This window comes from Nerophis ophidion, linkage group LG14, assembly GCF_033978795.1.
Source record: "Nerophis ophidion isolate RoL-2023_Sa linkage group LG14, RoL_Noph_v1.0, whole genome shotgun sequence".
Classification (NCBI taxonomy): domain Eukaryota; kingdom Metazoa; phylum Chordata; class Actinopteri; order Syngnathiformes; family Syngnathidae; genus Nerophis; species Nerophis ophidion.
Genome location: NC_084624.1, coordinates 23,940,442 through 23,956,670, shown reverse-complemented (window position 1 = coordinate 23,956,670; position 16,229 = coordinate 23,940,442). Strand labels below are relative to the sequence as shown.

The window sequence follows — 16,229 nt, the reverse complement described above, 5'->3', positions numbered from 1 at the left end:
TTGTTTATAAGTATATTTGAGCTCATTTCATTCCCTTTACTTATATCCTCTGTGTATTTAATTTATATCTGTATGTCTCATGACACATTATCTGTATGTAATATTGGCTGCATTTCTGATAGTTGTTTGTAAGCCATGTTGTTCCAGACCACAGCAAACGTTACCCAGCTTGCAAAGATTGCAGTAAATCCATTAGAAGAAGACAGCCTGACGTTTCCTTTAACTTGGATACACACATCTATACCTTTGGCCATTCTGAGCAAGTAATTTCCAGAAGTTATTGCATCCTGTGAGAAGCCTCCATTTTACTAATGGTTTCCAATGTTGCAAAAATGTGTAGAGTAAAAATTAAAATACAACATTTTTGTCAATGAAGATTTGCGTCAGCCTTTGATAGTAGGCAAATATTACTAATATAGACACTTACATCATGTGTTGCCTTCATTATAACACTTTAATTTTTTGCAGCTCTAGACAGATTTTTTTGTTGTTGCATTTTTCGTCCAATATGGCTTTTTCAACATTTTGGGTTACCGACCCCTGATTTAAAGTAACATTGCTAACCATCCGTCATCGCACAGCTCTTGTGTCTCTGCGATTAAAGCCTACTCATCAGTCTGGCCCAGATTGATGTATTGTCTGTGATAAACTCACGGCTCACCACACACATCTCTGCACATGTTGTGCCGAGCTCGCACAGTGTGGGATTCCTCCCCTCAATGCCTCCTGCACAAAAGGACTATACGGCTTTAGACAGTGTTAATAATGAGGATATCGCTCATGATTTCACTTCCAAAGAAGCTCCCAAACTAGGTGCCAATGAGTGTTGCAATGTTATACACAACACATCTCATTAATGTCAAACAAAGATCTTAATCAACTCATTAGATGATATAACATTGACCTATAAGTAAATAAACAACAATTTGCTCCAACTTACCTTAAAGAAAAACCCACAGCACATCTTCTGGCCGTCTCCGGTTTCCCCACCTGCCTCCCGAGGTTGACTCTCTGCAGGCCATAGTCCAGACATTGTCACCTCCACCAGTTCTCTCCTGTCCTGAGGGTCTCCTTGCACCCTTCTGCCTTGGATCTCAGACGTCGGCTGACACAAAACCTCCGAAGTTCTTGATTGGTTGACGTTCCTCACCGAAGCGTCTTCATGCTCAGTTGAGTCTTTGTCCCTCTCCTTGGTTGTGGGGGTGACTGCACCCTTCTTGGCTTCATCTTTGTCCTCAGTGTTTTCTTTGCCGTCCTTAGTCTCTGGGCTTTTGCTAGTCCCGAATCCCTCGTCGTGACTCAGGTATGCAAACGAACTGGTGTGTGTTTGGTTGGAGGTGAACCTTCTCAGTCTCGGTATGCTGTCGACGGATGTAGGGGTGTTGAGCATTCGGCTAATAGGCGTGATCTTCAGATCATTGGGCCGTGGAGTCCGAGGTGTTCTGGCGTGGAAGGAGGCCGGACGTCGCTTGATGCCGGCAGAGGGTCGACTGGGAGGGTTCACAGAGCCGGACGAGGACAAGACAGGAGACAAAGAACCCACTGAACCTCGGCCTGAGACGCTGCTGCTACGCAACATGCGGAGCTGCCTGGGAAGGGAAAATAAAGACATGATAATAACATTTAAGCTGCGTTCACACTTGTGGTCTTTGTACAGGCTGTACTAACAGAGCAAACCAAACATTCTATCCAAACCAAACCTAATGGCTAATGATGGCCCCTTCTTACTCTGTAGCCCTTTGGCCTACCTGTGTGGGGATGGAGCAGGGGGAGGAATGACCCAGGCCCGTTGCTGTTGGTCCCTCATAGTCATGATCCGCTCCTGCTGCTGAGCCAATCGCTGCATCTCTGTCTGCAGGAAGCCTAGTGACGAGTTCAGCCTGTCGATAGAGCGAGTGTACTCGGCAAGGTCTGTTTCCCCTGGCGTCGTACCTGCGTCACAATAAATAAGTTTGATGAAACACTATTTTATTTGACATATGAAATCCTGAAAGTAAAATAACACTGGGAAAATTACAACTTTGGGCCATAACCGCTCGATCTATTGAGATCTGATACAGAAGCTTTAATTGAGAGCGTCTGACAGCGGATTGCCAATCAAACCACCCAGTTATGTATATATAAAGGGGAACTGCACTTTTTTGGAATTTTGCCTATTGCGCACAATCATTATAAGAGACAAAAAAACACTTTTCTTTTTTTTAGGATTTTAAAGATAACAAAAATGCTTGCAAGATGTGGCTAATGTAGCCGTCGTAGCCTTCAAAGACCTCTAAAACGACTTCAAAACCCTCCAACGTTTTGTATGCACTGCAAGTATATATATAATGTAGTAACAGATACCTTCATAATAAATGTACTATGTACAATACACACACTGCAAGTATATACTGTATATAATGTAGTAACAGACACCTTCATATCAATAAGTAATATGTACACTGCAGGTATATATATAATGTAGTAACAGACATCTTCATAACAATATGTAATATGTACTATATACACACTGCTAGTATTTATATAATGTAGTAACAGGCACCTTCATAACAATATGTACAATGTACAATATACACACTGCAAGTACCCAACTTTGGATAAGCAGAAGAAGATGAATGGGTGTTTTCAATATCAGAGAAATTAAAACGGATAGACAATAGATAATATTTCTTAGCTGATCTAATCTGCCTAATTGACATACGTTATCTTAAAATTATAACTACGGAATTTTCTAACTTGCAAATTTCAAAATAATATACCCCTGTAAAAGACAAATGTCCAATGCAAAAGATGCTGGTTCTAAGGAAGACATGTTTGTCCAGTATTTAAAGCCACCTGCTGGCTCGCCTGTACAAATATTGACAGTATCCTCCTGAAAAACATTGTCCTCTGCAATGGACATTGGCGTTTTCCCTAATTGTTTATTCTGTAATGCAGTTGTTCTCCAACTTTTTTCACCAAGTACCATTTTATAAAACACTTAGTTTTCCAAGTACCACCATAATAACCAACATTAAAATACAATAGCGTAGTAGGTCTAAATATTCATTAAAAACAAGGCAGAGGTTTAATTTAACAAGTATATTTAATATTGTGGCCACAGTAAGATTAACCCACAATAACACTGTGTTTGAATGTTTTGGCATACCACTAGATAGCACTCGTGTGCCACTGGTGGCACGCGTACTACAGTTTGAGTTCGTTGTATAACTATTTGGATCGATAGATTAAAATTTGTTTGCTTACCTCCGCCATCTTCACAGGGAGATTTGGGAGCAGCGCCATCAGGCTTGCATCTCTCCGCCCTCTCCATGCTGCCTTGGCAGCTTTCTTTTGGTGTCGAAGGCGTTCCTTCAGAGCGAGGACTGAGCGGGCTGGTCACTCCTTTTCGTCTCACGACATTCAAAAAGGCTGTTCTGCCCATCTTCTGGCGATGGCGAGTGAACGCTTCTTCCACCTAGAAAGACATGGTGCGACTTTTACAAGTGAAGACTGTGTCAATTTCGACTACCTTATTTTCTGGACCATAGGGCGCACTGGATTATAAGGGGGCCTGCCGATGAGTGGGTCTATTCAGTTTTTTTTTCATTCAAAAGCCGCACCGGATTATAAGGCGCATTAAAAGGGTCATATTATGATTTTCTTATAAATGTAAACGACTTCCTTGTGGTCTACATAACATGGGATGGTAGATCTTTGGTCAAAATGTTGCATAGATGATGTTTTCCAGATTATCTTCAGGCCGCTTTCTGACAGTCGCTTCAGGATGCGCCGTTTTGTGGGCGGTCTTATTGACGTGGCTCACCTTCGACAACGTCTTCTCCCCGTCATCTTTGTTGTAGCGGTGTAGCGTGCAAGGACGGGAGTGGAAAAAGTGTCAAAAGATGGAGCTAACTTTTTTAATGACATTCAGACTTTACTTCAATCAATAACAGAGCAGCATCTCCTCATCAATGGCTCACTATTGCAACAACAACGCCGGAATTGTGTCCCATGAAAAACCGTCCAACCGGAACTCTCGAATTACTAAAGTTCCGTGGGTGAATTATGTAAACTCACTACAGTTTTTAGCGCTTTGATAGTAGTCTACAGACAGATATACAGTAAGTAAGAACTTTACACTACTTTATAGTAGAAACGGCAACAGCGGAGAATAAATGTCACATAACAAGAAAATAGAGAAAAAGAAGAAGCTTATCGACTACGGGGTCGGTACGGACTACAGGACTTATGCAGGTACCAAATACACATCAGCAGGTACCAGAAGGTAAGAAAAGTTGCTTTTGCATAATATTGCCCAAAAAAACGTCAGGTAATGTCTTCTAATGGGTGCCGTTTTGCGGTCTTTATACACACACCATAACAATACTCGTATGTTTAATGAGCCGACAATCCATCGAGCGGTGCGGCTTCCTAGCTTACCGAAGTCATACTAAAAACATTTTGAAAGATTTTTGAACGCCGTGTGTAACGTTCTATATTCTCAATGGAACAATTAAAGTTTTACTGTTTACTGGCGTCATCTTGCAGTTTATACGTGTCTCTTATGTGTGACTGCCATCTAGAGATCACACTTATCATTGCACCATATACCAAATAAAAAAGCTTTGAGGTCGGTAAGCACAACCAGAATTATTTTGTACATTAGGCGCACTGGTTTATAAGGCGCACAGTCAAGTTTTGAGAATATGAAAGGATTTTAAGTGCACCTTATAGTCCGAAAAATAAGGTACTTTTCTTCATGCGTTACCTTCTTCTTCTGGGCTTCGATGGCTCTGCGCTTCTCCTCGAGCTTCATCCTCAACTGGATCATCTCTGAGGCTATCAGGTGGGACGGGTCCCGGGGAGAAGGTGTTACAGGAGAAGGGGAGGTGATTGGCAAGGGGGGTGTACTGATCTACAAAAATGAGAGAAGAATTGTAAGAACTGAAGCAACACCATTGGGATGGTGACACAAACCTGTGGGTAAACACTTCTGATAGGATGTTTGTATGCGGTGTTGACGTCTGAACTCTCCGGTGTTGTTCCTCCACTGCTGCGTCCCTCCAGTTTTCTGAACTTTTGCTCAGCAAAGCTGGTCATCCGCACCAAACCGCCTGCAGAGCCCCCGGGGGAAGAGGCGGGGCTCATAGTGTGAGATCGAGGCAATGTGGGTGCCGAGCTCGGACGCTGGCTGCTCCGGTCCTCTCCATCCCCTCTACCACTGCTGGAGTCAGGGTTAGACTCCCCCACCCCTTTACGCCTACCTTCCCAGTTCCTCTCCTTTTCAGACGAGCGGGTCATAGCCTCACAGTCGGGGTCTATATCTGAGTAGTCTCTCAGGGAAGAGTCCTCATCCAAGCTTTGGATGTCCTCTGTTCTCACATGGATGCCCGTGTCAACGTCTTCGGTCGACACGGAATTAGGGTCGTAGTCATTTAACCGGGCTTTTGCTGCACCCGGGTCGTCTCCTTGATGCCCCTGGGGTCCTGAAGGTTGGGCATCGTGGAGAAAGAAGCCATTCTCTCTGTCTCCCAGGCCGAGGCTGGCGTGGGGTCTTTCCGTGTCGTGGATTATTTTTAAAGCCTCTTCGATGCTTGGAGGGGTCGAGGGGCTGGTGTGGCCGCTGTGGTCACCATGGTGATTGGGAGGGTTGTGGTTGTTGTCTGGGAGGACTCCATTGGGACACCTAGGGTAGATGGCTCATTAAAGTTGTGGCGTAAATACAGTACAGTACAAGTCTTTGGTCACCATTAGATAAATTGGAAACAACTAAACAAGTGGAGTGTGTTTTTGTTTGGATGTCCATCTATACATTTTTTAAATCAGATTCATCAGATTTTATATTTTGAGTTATTCATGATTAATTACAGGCTGGATCCATTTTTTCCTCCAAATAAAAATTCTACAGACAATTTAGTGAATTATATTCATATAGCACTTTTCTGTAAAGAATCAAAGGACTTTACATAGTGAAACCCAAGAAACCCATTGTCTACATCTATAAACTACATTTAAACCACTGTGGATGGAACTGGGAGCAGGTGGGTAAAGGACACAACGGCAGTGACTCGGATGGCTGTAGCAGGGATTAAACCTGGAACCCTCCAGTTTGCTGGCACGGCTGCTCTACCAATTGAACCACGGCGTCTTATAAGGACAATGTGAAACTTTTGTGTTTTTGTTGATGCACCTTTGGCAGCAATTACATCCTCAAGTATTTTTGAATATAATGCCACAAACTTAGCACACCTATCTTAGGGCAGTTTCGCCCATTTCTCTTTGCAGCACCTCTCAAGCTCCGTCAGGTTGGATGAGATGTGGTGGTTTTCATCCATGATGTTTCTGTATATTGCTGCATTCATCTTTCCGTCTCTCCAGACTAGTCTCCCAGTTCCTGCCGCTGAAAAACTTCCCCACAGCATGATCCTGCCACCATTACGCTTCAGTTTTTTAGGTGCATTTTGGCAAAGGTTTTACTAAGAAATGGTCCGATTGGTGGTTTGCTGCAGAGATGGTTGTCCTTCTGGAAGGTTCTTCTCTCTCCACAGAGGAATGATGTAGCTCTGACAGAGGGACCATCAGGTTCTTGGTCACCTCCCTGACTAGACTAAGATGAATACAGAAATGTACAGAGACATCCTGGATGAAAACCAACACTTCCCATTGTGGAGAGGCGGAGCCGACGGGCCGACAGCGGGATAGGACAAATTATGGTCCTACCCAAGATGGCGGCCAGGAGGCGGAGTATGCAGCGGAACAGAGAGGCGGGGCGCGCCTGGAGTGCCGCTGCAGCGATCAGAGCCAGGTGCGTAATTCACACACCTGCTCTCAATCTGTGAGTCTTCTCCTGCTGTATAAAAGGGGAGAAGGAGGAGCAATCGGGGTAGAAGAAGGAGAAGAACCACCAGACGAACAAGACGAGCGAGACCAGACGAGCGATGAGCCCCCGAGGAAGACAGAGTCACCGGCGATCGAAAGGCGAGCCGAGACGAGCAGCAAAGGAGGAAGCGCTGGAAATCGGCGTGACCGACTGGGACCCAGAAGTGATTATTGAAATAATAAACGAGAGTCAAACCTTGTCTTTCATCGATGGTCCATGCAACCCGCACGATGGCGGCAGGAAGACGTTCACACCCATATAATCTGATGGAACTTCAGAGGTGCTGTAAAGAGGATTGGGCGAAACTGCCCAAAGATAGGTGTGCCAAGTTTGTGGCATCGTATTCAAAAAGACATGAGGCTGTAATTGCTGCCAAAGGTGCATCAACAAAGTATTGAGCAAAGCTGTGAATAGCTGGGTTGTTATCATGTGAGCTAAAGGCACATTTGAGCACCAGTCTCGAACACCATTAGGCGACTGTTTATTTACCTGGATCAATGCAGATTTAGGCATATTTTAAAAGGTTTAGAGGCAAATATATAAGTGGGCATGAGAAAAGATTTAAAACGGGATGCAGTGGACTTCTACACATTTAAGAAAAATATTTTTTGAAAAGATTTAAACCATTTGCCATCACCAAGAGGTTACTGTTTGCGCCGACCTCACTTAACGGTATTTAGAGAAGAAAAGATTGGAGGCACATCATGTCTTCACATTTGGGGGGGGGGTCTACAAAACAAGAATTAATTGGTGAAAGACAAAGTTGGACTTATTGGTGCATCGATAAGTAATATAATTGATTGACATAACAAGTTCCATGCTGCTGTGATCGTGACGATAATGAGAAAACGATACGTTTTTTTTTGGCAGCTGATTTCCTGCTACGAATATAAGTCTCATCTACAATTTGTGTCTGCAGTTGTTTTTATGCTGTGAAGTTCATATTTTGTGTCATTATTTAGCCATATACTGCATGTCCCTGTTGTTCAGCAATGTTTGCTAGCGATATCAAAATTCAATATATGCGGTTGAGCTGACGAGATATTTATTTATTTTGTTTATTAATACTGTCAAGGATATTTTCTTTACGCTAACAAATATCACAAAGACGCTATAATGTGGTCAACCGTGTCAAATAAAGCACTTGGCTTTCCTGCACAACAACTATGTTTTCAGTTTCAGTTATGAAAATGGACAGTGAAAATATGGTGGATTGGACTAACAATCAAAATATTTATTACTAAGACTTAGCAGGACGTTAATATATTTGCAAAAGCAGGTCTTCTAGTTATATTTACGCATAGCAACCACAAAAGTACACAAAATAATGCAATCTCTTGTCATTTTCTCATGTTTAGTTCTGCTCTTAACCACTGCTAATATAGTAGAGAATAAACTTGATTGCATCACAGAAATTTTCTTAAACAAATTAAATGTTCAAAAAAACATTTTACAAAGTGATTACTGCAGACGGTCCAATTGTATGCCACAAGATAATGAAAGTGATATTTTTAAGAGCCATTTCCTTTGACGCACTTTTGTTATTTCCCCTGACTTTATTACCTTTCTGAACCACTTCTTTCGGTACTCTATGGAAGCTCTTTACTATCTCTATATTTGAACGACTGGAACAGCCAAGAACAGCAATACAGCATTTTCTGATCAAACTCTACACTCACTCTCACTTCTTTTAATGCCACACTCAACTAATCACATGAGTTAACTTGTTGATTTTGACCAAAGTGTTTTGCTTCATATAATAACCATTTTTATTACAATAACAATACATTATTTTGGCATACTGCTTTTCTAAATATTTAAAAATGCTTATCCGTCTGCAAAATCGACTGCACTTTTTGATTGCAACCAGCAGGTTGACTCGGCTAGTTATCTAGGGATGGAGTCAACTATGGGAACTTGAGCTACTGCACATCCTCACTTTGGCAACTCCTCAAGCACAAACCTCCTCAAAATGAAAACAGAGATTTAGAACATCCAGAGAGAGATTCTTCCAAATATGTTTAAAAGAAATTACTCTATAACAAATATCCCCCAAATTTCCCATGTATTTGTCTTTTTCCAAGTACTGTATTTTTCGGACTATAAGGCACCTAAAATCCTTTTTTTCCCCTCAAAACTTGACAGTGCGCCTTATAGCCCGATGTGCCTAATGTACTGAATAATTGTAGACTTGCTTACCGACCTCAAAGCTATTTTATTTGGTACATGGTGTAATGATAAGTGTGACCAGTAAATGGCAGTCATACATAAGAGATACGTGTGGACTGCAATATGATGGCAGTCACACAAGGGGATGGGTCAAATGCAGAGGACAAATTTAACCACACCTAGTGTGTGTGACAATCATTGGTACTTTTAACTTAACATAAGAGATACGTGTAAACTGCAATATGAGTCAAGTAAACAACGGTGACCATTACACATGGCGTTTAAAAATCTATCAAAATATTTTTGTACGACTTTGGTAAGCTATAAAGCTGCATCACTTGATGGATTTTACTGTGCTTCAACATACGAGTATTATGGTGTGTGTATAAGGTAAGACATTATCTGCCGTTTTGTTTCACAATATTATGCAACAGTAACTTCTGGTACCTGCTTATCTGTATTTTGTATCTGCATAAGTCCTGAAAAATTGCGCGCCTCCGCCTTTGCAGTCCGTGTCGAGGAGGTAGTCGATGAGCTTCTTTTTCTCAATCTTCTTGTTATGGGACTTTCCTCCTCCGCTGTTGCCATTTTTAATATAAAGTAGTGTAAAGTTCTTACTTATATCTCAGAATCAGAATCAGAAGTACTTTATTAAACCCGTCAGTAAACTTGCCATGAAAGCGCTAAAACATACAGGTGAAGTGAGTTTACATAATTCACCCAAGGAACTTTAGTTTTTAGAGAGTTCCATTTGGACGGTTTTTCACGGGACACAGTTCCAGCGCTGTTGTTGCACTAGTGAGCCACAACTGAGGAGATGCTGCTCCGTTATTGATTGAAGTAAAGCCTGAATGTCATTAAAACATTTTGACCAAAGAACCACCATTACATGTTATGTAGACCACAAGGAAGTCTTATGATAATAAGACTCCATTAATGCACCCTATAATCCGGTGCGCCTTATATATGAAAAAAGATTTTAAAAAATAGACCATTCATCGACGGTGCGCCTTATAATCTGATGCGCCCTATGGTCCGGAAAATACGTTAATCGATTACATACACAACGTCAGTCTACCTGCTATGATTCTTGATGGAGAAGGTGTTGTTCCTGCCCAGGGGTCTGCGGGGGCTGAAGTCCTCATCCTCCTCTGCGATGTGTCTGTTCTGTCCGTTTACGCTTACCGGCGCCACGGACACATGCCGCTTCATGCCGCCTCGAGGTGCATGGTGAACTTTGAACCCGATACCGTCGCTGCTAGCGGAACGGGTCATACTGCGGAGGGAGGGAGCTTCACACAACGGTGCGGTGGGTTCTCCATCCAGAGGAATTTCAAAGGAGATTCCCCGTGTGGAAGAGCTGAAGGAGGGAGAAAGATGTGAGTCAAAACACTAAATTGGAAATAAAAGAGCTGCTAATAAAAAGTTGAATTATAAACACAAACCGTCTCTCTTGTGGCCAAGTCCCAACACAACCATCTACAAAGGACATGGAGGTAGATCTCTTCATTACACCTAATTCAGAAAAGAAGAGAACAAACTTGATGAATATCATAATATCCGCTTTTTTATTTGATATCTTGGATGGATGGATCTTATGTTCAGGCCACTTTTCAATCCACTTTATTTGTATAGCACATTTAAACAACATAAATTAAAAACAATATTCAAATATTATCCTTAGCTCCACCAATGACTGAATAAAGAAATAAAACCAATATAAAAACAATATAAAAATAAATATGATTAAAAACGATTTTTAAGGGTAAAACGAATTAAAACAATAAATAGAAATCAAAATTTAAAAAAACCCACAGAAAATACAGAGGACCACACAACTCACATAGTGTTAAAAGCCAAAGAATAAAAGTGGGTCTCAAGACAAGACTTAAAACAGTCCACTGTGGAAGCAGTTCTAACATGGAGGGGAACTTTTCACAGTAAATGTGTACAAATATGGATGCAACACAAGCTGCGTTGTGACTGTCAGCCACTAGGGGGAGACATGCATGCAGAATCACAGTCAAAGCATGGCATGTACTATAAATGTAAAGTTGTTTAACATTAAATGATTAATAAGATTGTATTCTAAACATAATCAACAATAGAAAATAAACCTTCATCAGGGATGTCTTCTGGGCTGTCAGGTCTGTCCACATAGCTCTGCTTGGACACCGGAGCCATGTTTCTGCAGGGTCTTACAACCACACAAGCTGCAGAGTTGGACAGTTGGCGGTTAGTTGCTGTATCAAATCAACAAACAGCATGTTGATTTTATTATCGATGGTGAAGTCGCACCCCATACCATTAGGGTCAAAGACTCTGGGCTGAACAAATGAGGGTTTAACCACTTGGAACCACCAGAAAAGCTCGGCCAGGAACACCAAGTAGTTACTCTGCAACAACAGGCGCACACACAGTTATGCATATCAGTCTGCACAAACTACAAATACAACAATTAACAACCAATGAATTGACTCTTCCATGACAAAGTCAGCATGAATGTTAATGTCCAAAATAAATTGTAATAACACATCTCTCTACTCCTGTTTAAGGATGCTGGATGATCACAACGTTCTACAAGACGTGTAATCAATATGTTAGGTCAACGCTTGTGTTGCTAAGAAACTGGAAAAGAAGCAAGAACATGCATACTGGAAAATGTGTGCATTTTTTACTGTCTGGCTTGTTCAATGACAAACCAAAAAAAAAAATACAGCATCTGGAAATAAGTTAAGTACATGCACAGATGGATACATAAAGCATGAGATTGTGTTACTGTTAAATGCATTTATAAGTGGAGGCCGTTGTGGAAGAATGTTTTTTACTGTTTCCTGACTGTTTCAATCCACAAGGCAAACATTTACATGGTAAATATAAGGTGTTTTCATGTTAATATGTGAATTCTATAATTATTGGAAATTGTGTTAGCGTCTGGCTTAGTGTAGTGCACAAGTGTCAAACTCAAGGCCCAGGGGCCAAATGTGGCTTGTGACATTATTTTTATCTGGCCCGCAAACACCTGGAAATGAAATATGTCAGTAAAGTACTTAATATTTTCTCACTAAACATAATTGATTTTTTTCATTTTGACAGAAAACATATATGTACTGCTTGAAATTGCATACCTTTTAAACTTTAATATTATCCAATATTGCAAAAAATATTACAGAATATTATCATACTTTACAAACATGTTTTTGTCTAAATAAAAATACTTACAAATACTAAACTTTACTGCAAACTACCCATGAAATTAATAAAAATGACAATACATTTTACGGTGTTCTTTACAGCATAATACTGTAAATTGAAAAAAACTACTACTCTTTTTTGTGTGAACATTTTGTTGACTGATTTGCCAGTTTTTACTGTACAATCTACGGTTGCTGTTTTTAAGGGTGTTTTACTGTAAATGTAAAGACAGTAAATTTGTTTTTACGGAAGAAAAACTGGCAGCTAAGTTGCCAGAATAAAAAAGGAACTTGTGCTGTTTTTCCATGAAGAATATAATATTGTAAAAACCATTGTCAATTTAACACAACAATTCTGGCAACTAAACTTGCAGATTTTTCTGTAAATCCCCCTCCTCCACCCAAAAAAAAACAACAACCAAAAAACAGTGGTACTGTTTTTCCATTTACCATAAAATGTTGGAAAACAACAACAACAGAAAAACACTATATTTTACAATAACATTTTAAAAATGAAAAGTTTTTACTGTAAAATCGACAGTCTACTTAAAACAATTTATATAATTGATACTGAAATCCAGAGGCAAATTCATAAATTATTCACTGTTACAAGCTACCAGTTACTGTTAACAGTTTGACATTCCTGGTGTAGTGGGTCTGGACCCAGGAAAGCAGAGATGGCAGGCGAAAAGCATAGTAGGCCTCTTTATTAGGGAAAAGTACAAACAAAATATTGCCGCAAAAAGATGCACAAAAACAAACAGGCATAGGAGGTAAAAGAAAGGCTATGCGACAAAGGAGATGATAAGCACAACTGCTTGGAGACAACAAGCAAAAAACAATGATCGAGCAGTTGGAAGTCCGAATTCGGCTGAATCAAGTTAAGCTAAACACAACCTTAACTAAGGTGCACTTTTAGCTTTCCTTCAAACAGGATTGATTGTGAACCATACGGTGACAAACAGGAAGTAGAAATAACAAAGGAGTCTCAAACAGGAAACAATGGTGGAAACACAGGAAAATAAATTTAGTCCGAACCTGGCTGTCATGTGGGACCATGACAAATTGGCGACGACTAAAACACTGTTTTTGGTCATTACGCATCACAAATAATTTCAAATCTAAAATGCTTTCACTAAAACCTTTCTTTTTAATTTTGACAATCATTCACAATAATTATAATAGCACAGGCAACACAATAGGGATGTATGTTTTGAGGTGTAAAAAGTTGTGAAACCACAGAACCTAAGGTGTGTATATCATGTGGTTTGGTGCCTTCACCAGAGTGGCAAACACTGGTGATGTTTCACAGCCTGAAAGTCAGCTGTGACTGTGCCTGGAATCTGAATGTTTGTTCCCACTAACACTTACTGCCTTGACACCACAGAGCTCCTCTTACACTCCAGTTGGCTTTCACTTGCCACAAACACTGGTTGAATCATCTGTGGAGGTCCCAAGTTTGTTTTGTTGTAGTAGAAAAAAATAGAAGGAGGGAGAGAACAAGAGAGACAGGCAGAGACAAGTCAGGACTGCAAGGGTCTGTCCTCTGTGAGGAGTCGCCCGCCAGCGTCTGTCCTACCCATGCACCCGTCCACACACATTCTGTCACATTCATTTTGTCTAGCGCCGCAGCCATACTCGCTAGTGGCTCCACCAAATAAAGGCGCATAACAACAAGCCTCCAACACAGTTTGTCCTTGCCTGACTCATTATTCCCTTTTTGTAATATCCTGCTTTTTGTCTCTCTTTACTCTCTGAAATAACTTCTTCAATCTCTTTCAGCTGAAAACAACATCAAACCAGGACTACCGTGCATTTTACACATTCATTGACTGTACAGAATGTTATGTTTTCATGTGTTTTTTTTAAGTGTAATTTCCTGGCTACATATTTTTACACATTATATCCCCTACGCAATCTGATATCCAATAAAAAAGCCGTAAAAAAATTAATATCAAATAAATATATAGACAAACTTAAATAATTTCAACATAATTGTTTCATAATAAATTCCACAATGAAATTATACTTTTGTGAATTATTAAATATTTTTAATTAGTAGTTTTATTTTGTATCATTCAAATAATTAATTTATTAAGCTTGAATTCTGGGCCAAAAAAACTGTCTGTATTTTACACGAAACCATAAATGAAATAATAAATTAGAAATTATTGTGATTGAAGTGTTTTTAAACGATTGTAGTTATAGCCAGTAAATTAGTATCTTTATAAAGATACAAATTGTACACAATGTCTTGGATGTCATTAAATTCTGCTAGTAAATACAGTAAATACTTTCTTGCAACGATCTTTTGTTTTAATATTTAAACATCAGTCAAATCTGTCAACTTGAAACAAAATGACAAAAAATGAAATATGCCGTATTTCCTTGAATTGCTGCTGGAGCGCTAATTAATTTAAAACCTCTTCTCACTAGTCCGCTTTGGACTGGACTCTCGCGACTGTGTTGGATCCATTATGGATTGATCTTTCACAGTATCATGTTCTCATAGTCATCATTGTCACCGACGTCCCACTGGGTCATTATTGTCACCGATGTCCCACTGGGTGTGAGTTTTCCTTGCCCTTATGTGGGCCTACCGAGGATGTCGTAGTGGTTTGTGCAGCCCTTTGAGACACTAGTGATTTAGGGCTATATAAGTAAACATTGATTGATTGATTGATTGACTACTGCGCTTACCAAAGGCATGCGGTAAAAGTAAGCATGCGCTAATTATTTTAAAACCTCTTTAAAAATTTGAGTGTGATGTAAGCTTGGACCTTAAATCCTACTGAATAGCTCTTAATCTTCTTCCCTTTATGCGATTTCAAATTACCGGTATTGAAATCAGCCTCCTCCATTTTGAAAATGATGACAGCGGAAGTGTCACTCGTCAGGCGGTAATAGTAAGCATGCGCTAATTATTTTGGGAAGCTAGTTTGACCCAGCAGTAATTCAAGGCAGGCACATATTATATGCCCTGCGGCAATTCAAGGAAATACGGTATGTAGGTTTTGTTTATACTGTTCTAAATGAAAATATGAGCATTGTTTTTAGTAAAATGCTTTCCCTTTTACGTATATGGAGTAGAGTAGGGATTACTTTTTTTTTCCAATCCAAAACTCATACAGGTACAGTCACTTCCTGCTTCTCAATAACTTATTTATGTTTATTATTCTTTTTTTTAGATTTCTCTAGTTTGCGCACACCTTTATTTGCAGATGGCTTTGGGGAAGCCTCTTTAGCAGCAAGCGTTTTCGTAGGCTTTCAAAAAAACACTGTTGTAATGATTCTGGCGTTTCATGTTGCTGATTAGGTTTGATGTGTTGAAGCACAATGTTTTTGTTTCCCTCCTTGTGGAATGTTTGTGAACATTTGGTGCAAATAGCATGTGAAATGTCCTCCTTGATGACCTCCCACACGATCGACACCATGTTTGTTTACACTCAGGAAAAGTTTACAGCAGGAGTAGGAGAAAGGTAGCGCTTTATTTGCTCACCCTATCCTACACACAGCACAGTACTCTAAGTAATATTGCCTCCATAAATATTGTTTCCGCTTTTTTTTTTTATAAACAACCATCTTAGCTATTTTTTAATGTTATTGTATTAATCAGTATGACGTTTTAATTCCTCATATTGGCCCGTTAAAAAGCTGTCCAAAATCTATTTTGCACCACTAATATCAGAGCTCGAATTTAACCACGGCAACTGCGGTCAAAGCCCCGACCGCCCTTGTCATTTGTCGTAATGCCCTAAAAAATTGACCAACATTAGAGGTAAAAACATGCCATGACCGCCCATGACTTTTTACTTGTTAATGGACGAGGGATGTAACGTACAGGGTATAATGATCATTTGCGATAAAAATCTAGACGGTTAGTAATACTGTCAAATTTTTAAATTACCGAAACCCCGTCGTTTATTAATGTATTTTAGGCAATATAGCTTGATAATCATGGCGGAAAAGGTACACGGACTTTGCTCCATAGATTTCCCCTCACA

The 16,229-nt window shown here is 40.1% G+C and overlaps 1 protein-coding gene across 3 annotated transcripts in view; it reads right to left on the bottom strand.

Annotated features, from left to right (window-relative positions):
- Nucleotides 1-16,229, bottom strand: part of camsap2b (calmodulin regulated spectrin-associated protein family, member 2b) — a 101,067-nt gene that overhangs the window by 16,581 nt on the left and 68,257 nt on the right. For all 3 annotated transcript variants that reach the window (XM_061920193.1, XM_061920195.1, XM_061920194.1), the window contains 9 exons: nucleotides 11,337-11,427; nucleotides 11,149-11,244; nucleotides 10,477-10,546; nucleotides 10,110-10,391; nucleotides 4,960-5,668; nucleotides 4,751-4,897; nucleotides 3,247-3,457; nucleotides 1,749-1,932; nucleotides 941-1,589 (listed from right to left, as the gene is read on the bottom strand). In XM_061920193.1, the coding sequence (XP_061776177.1) occupies nucleotides 941-1,589; nucleotides 1,749-1,932; nucleotides 3,247-3,457; nucleotides 4,751-4,897; nucleotides 4,960-5,668; nucleotides 10,110-10,391; nucleotides 10,477-10,546; nucleotides 11,149-11,244; nucleotides 11,337-11,427 (2,439 nt within the window). The remainder of the gene's footprint in view (nucleotides 1-940; nucleotides 1,590-1,748; nucleotides 1,933-3,246; nucleotides 3,458-4,750; nucleotides 4,898-4,959; nucleotides 5,669-10,109; nucleotides 10,392-10,476; nucleotides 10,547-11,148; nucleotides 11,245-11,336; nucleotides 11,428-16,229) is intronic.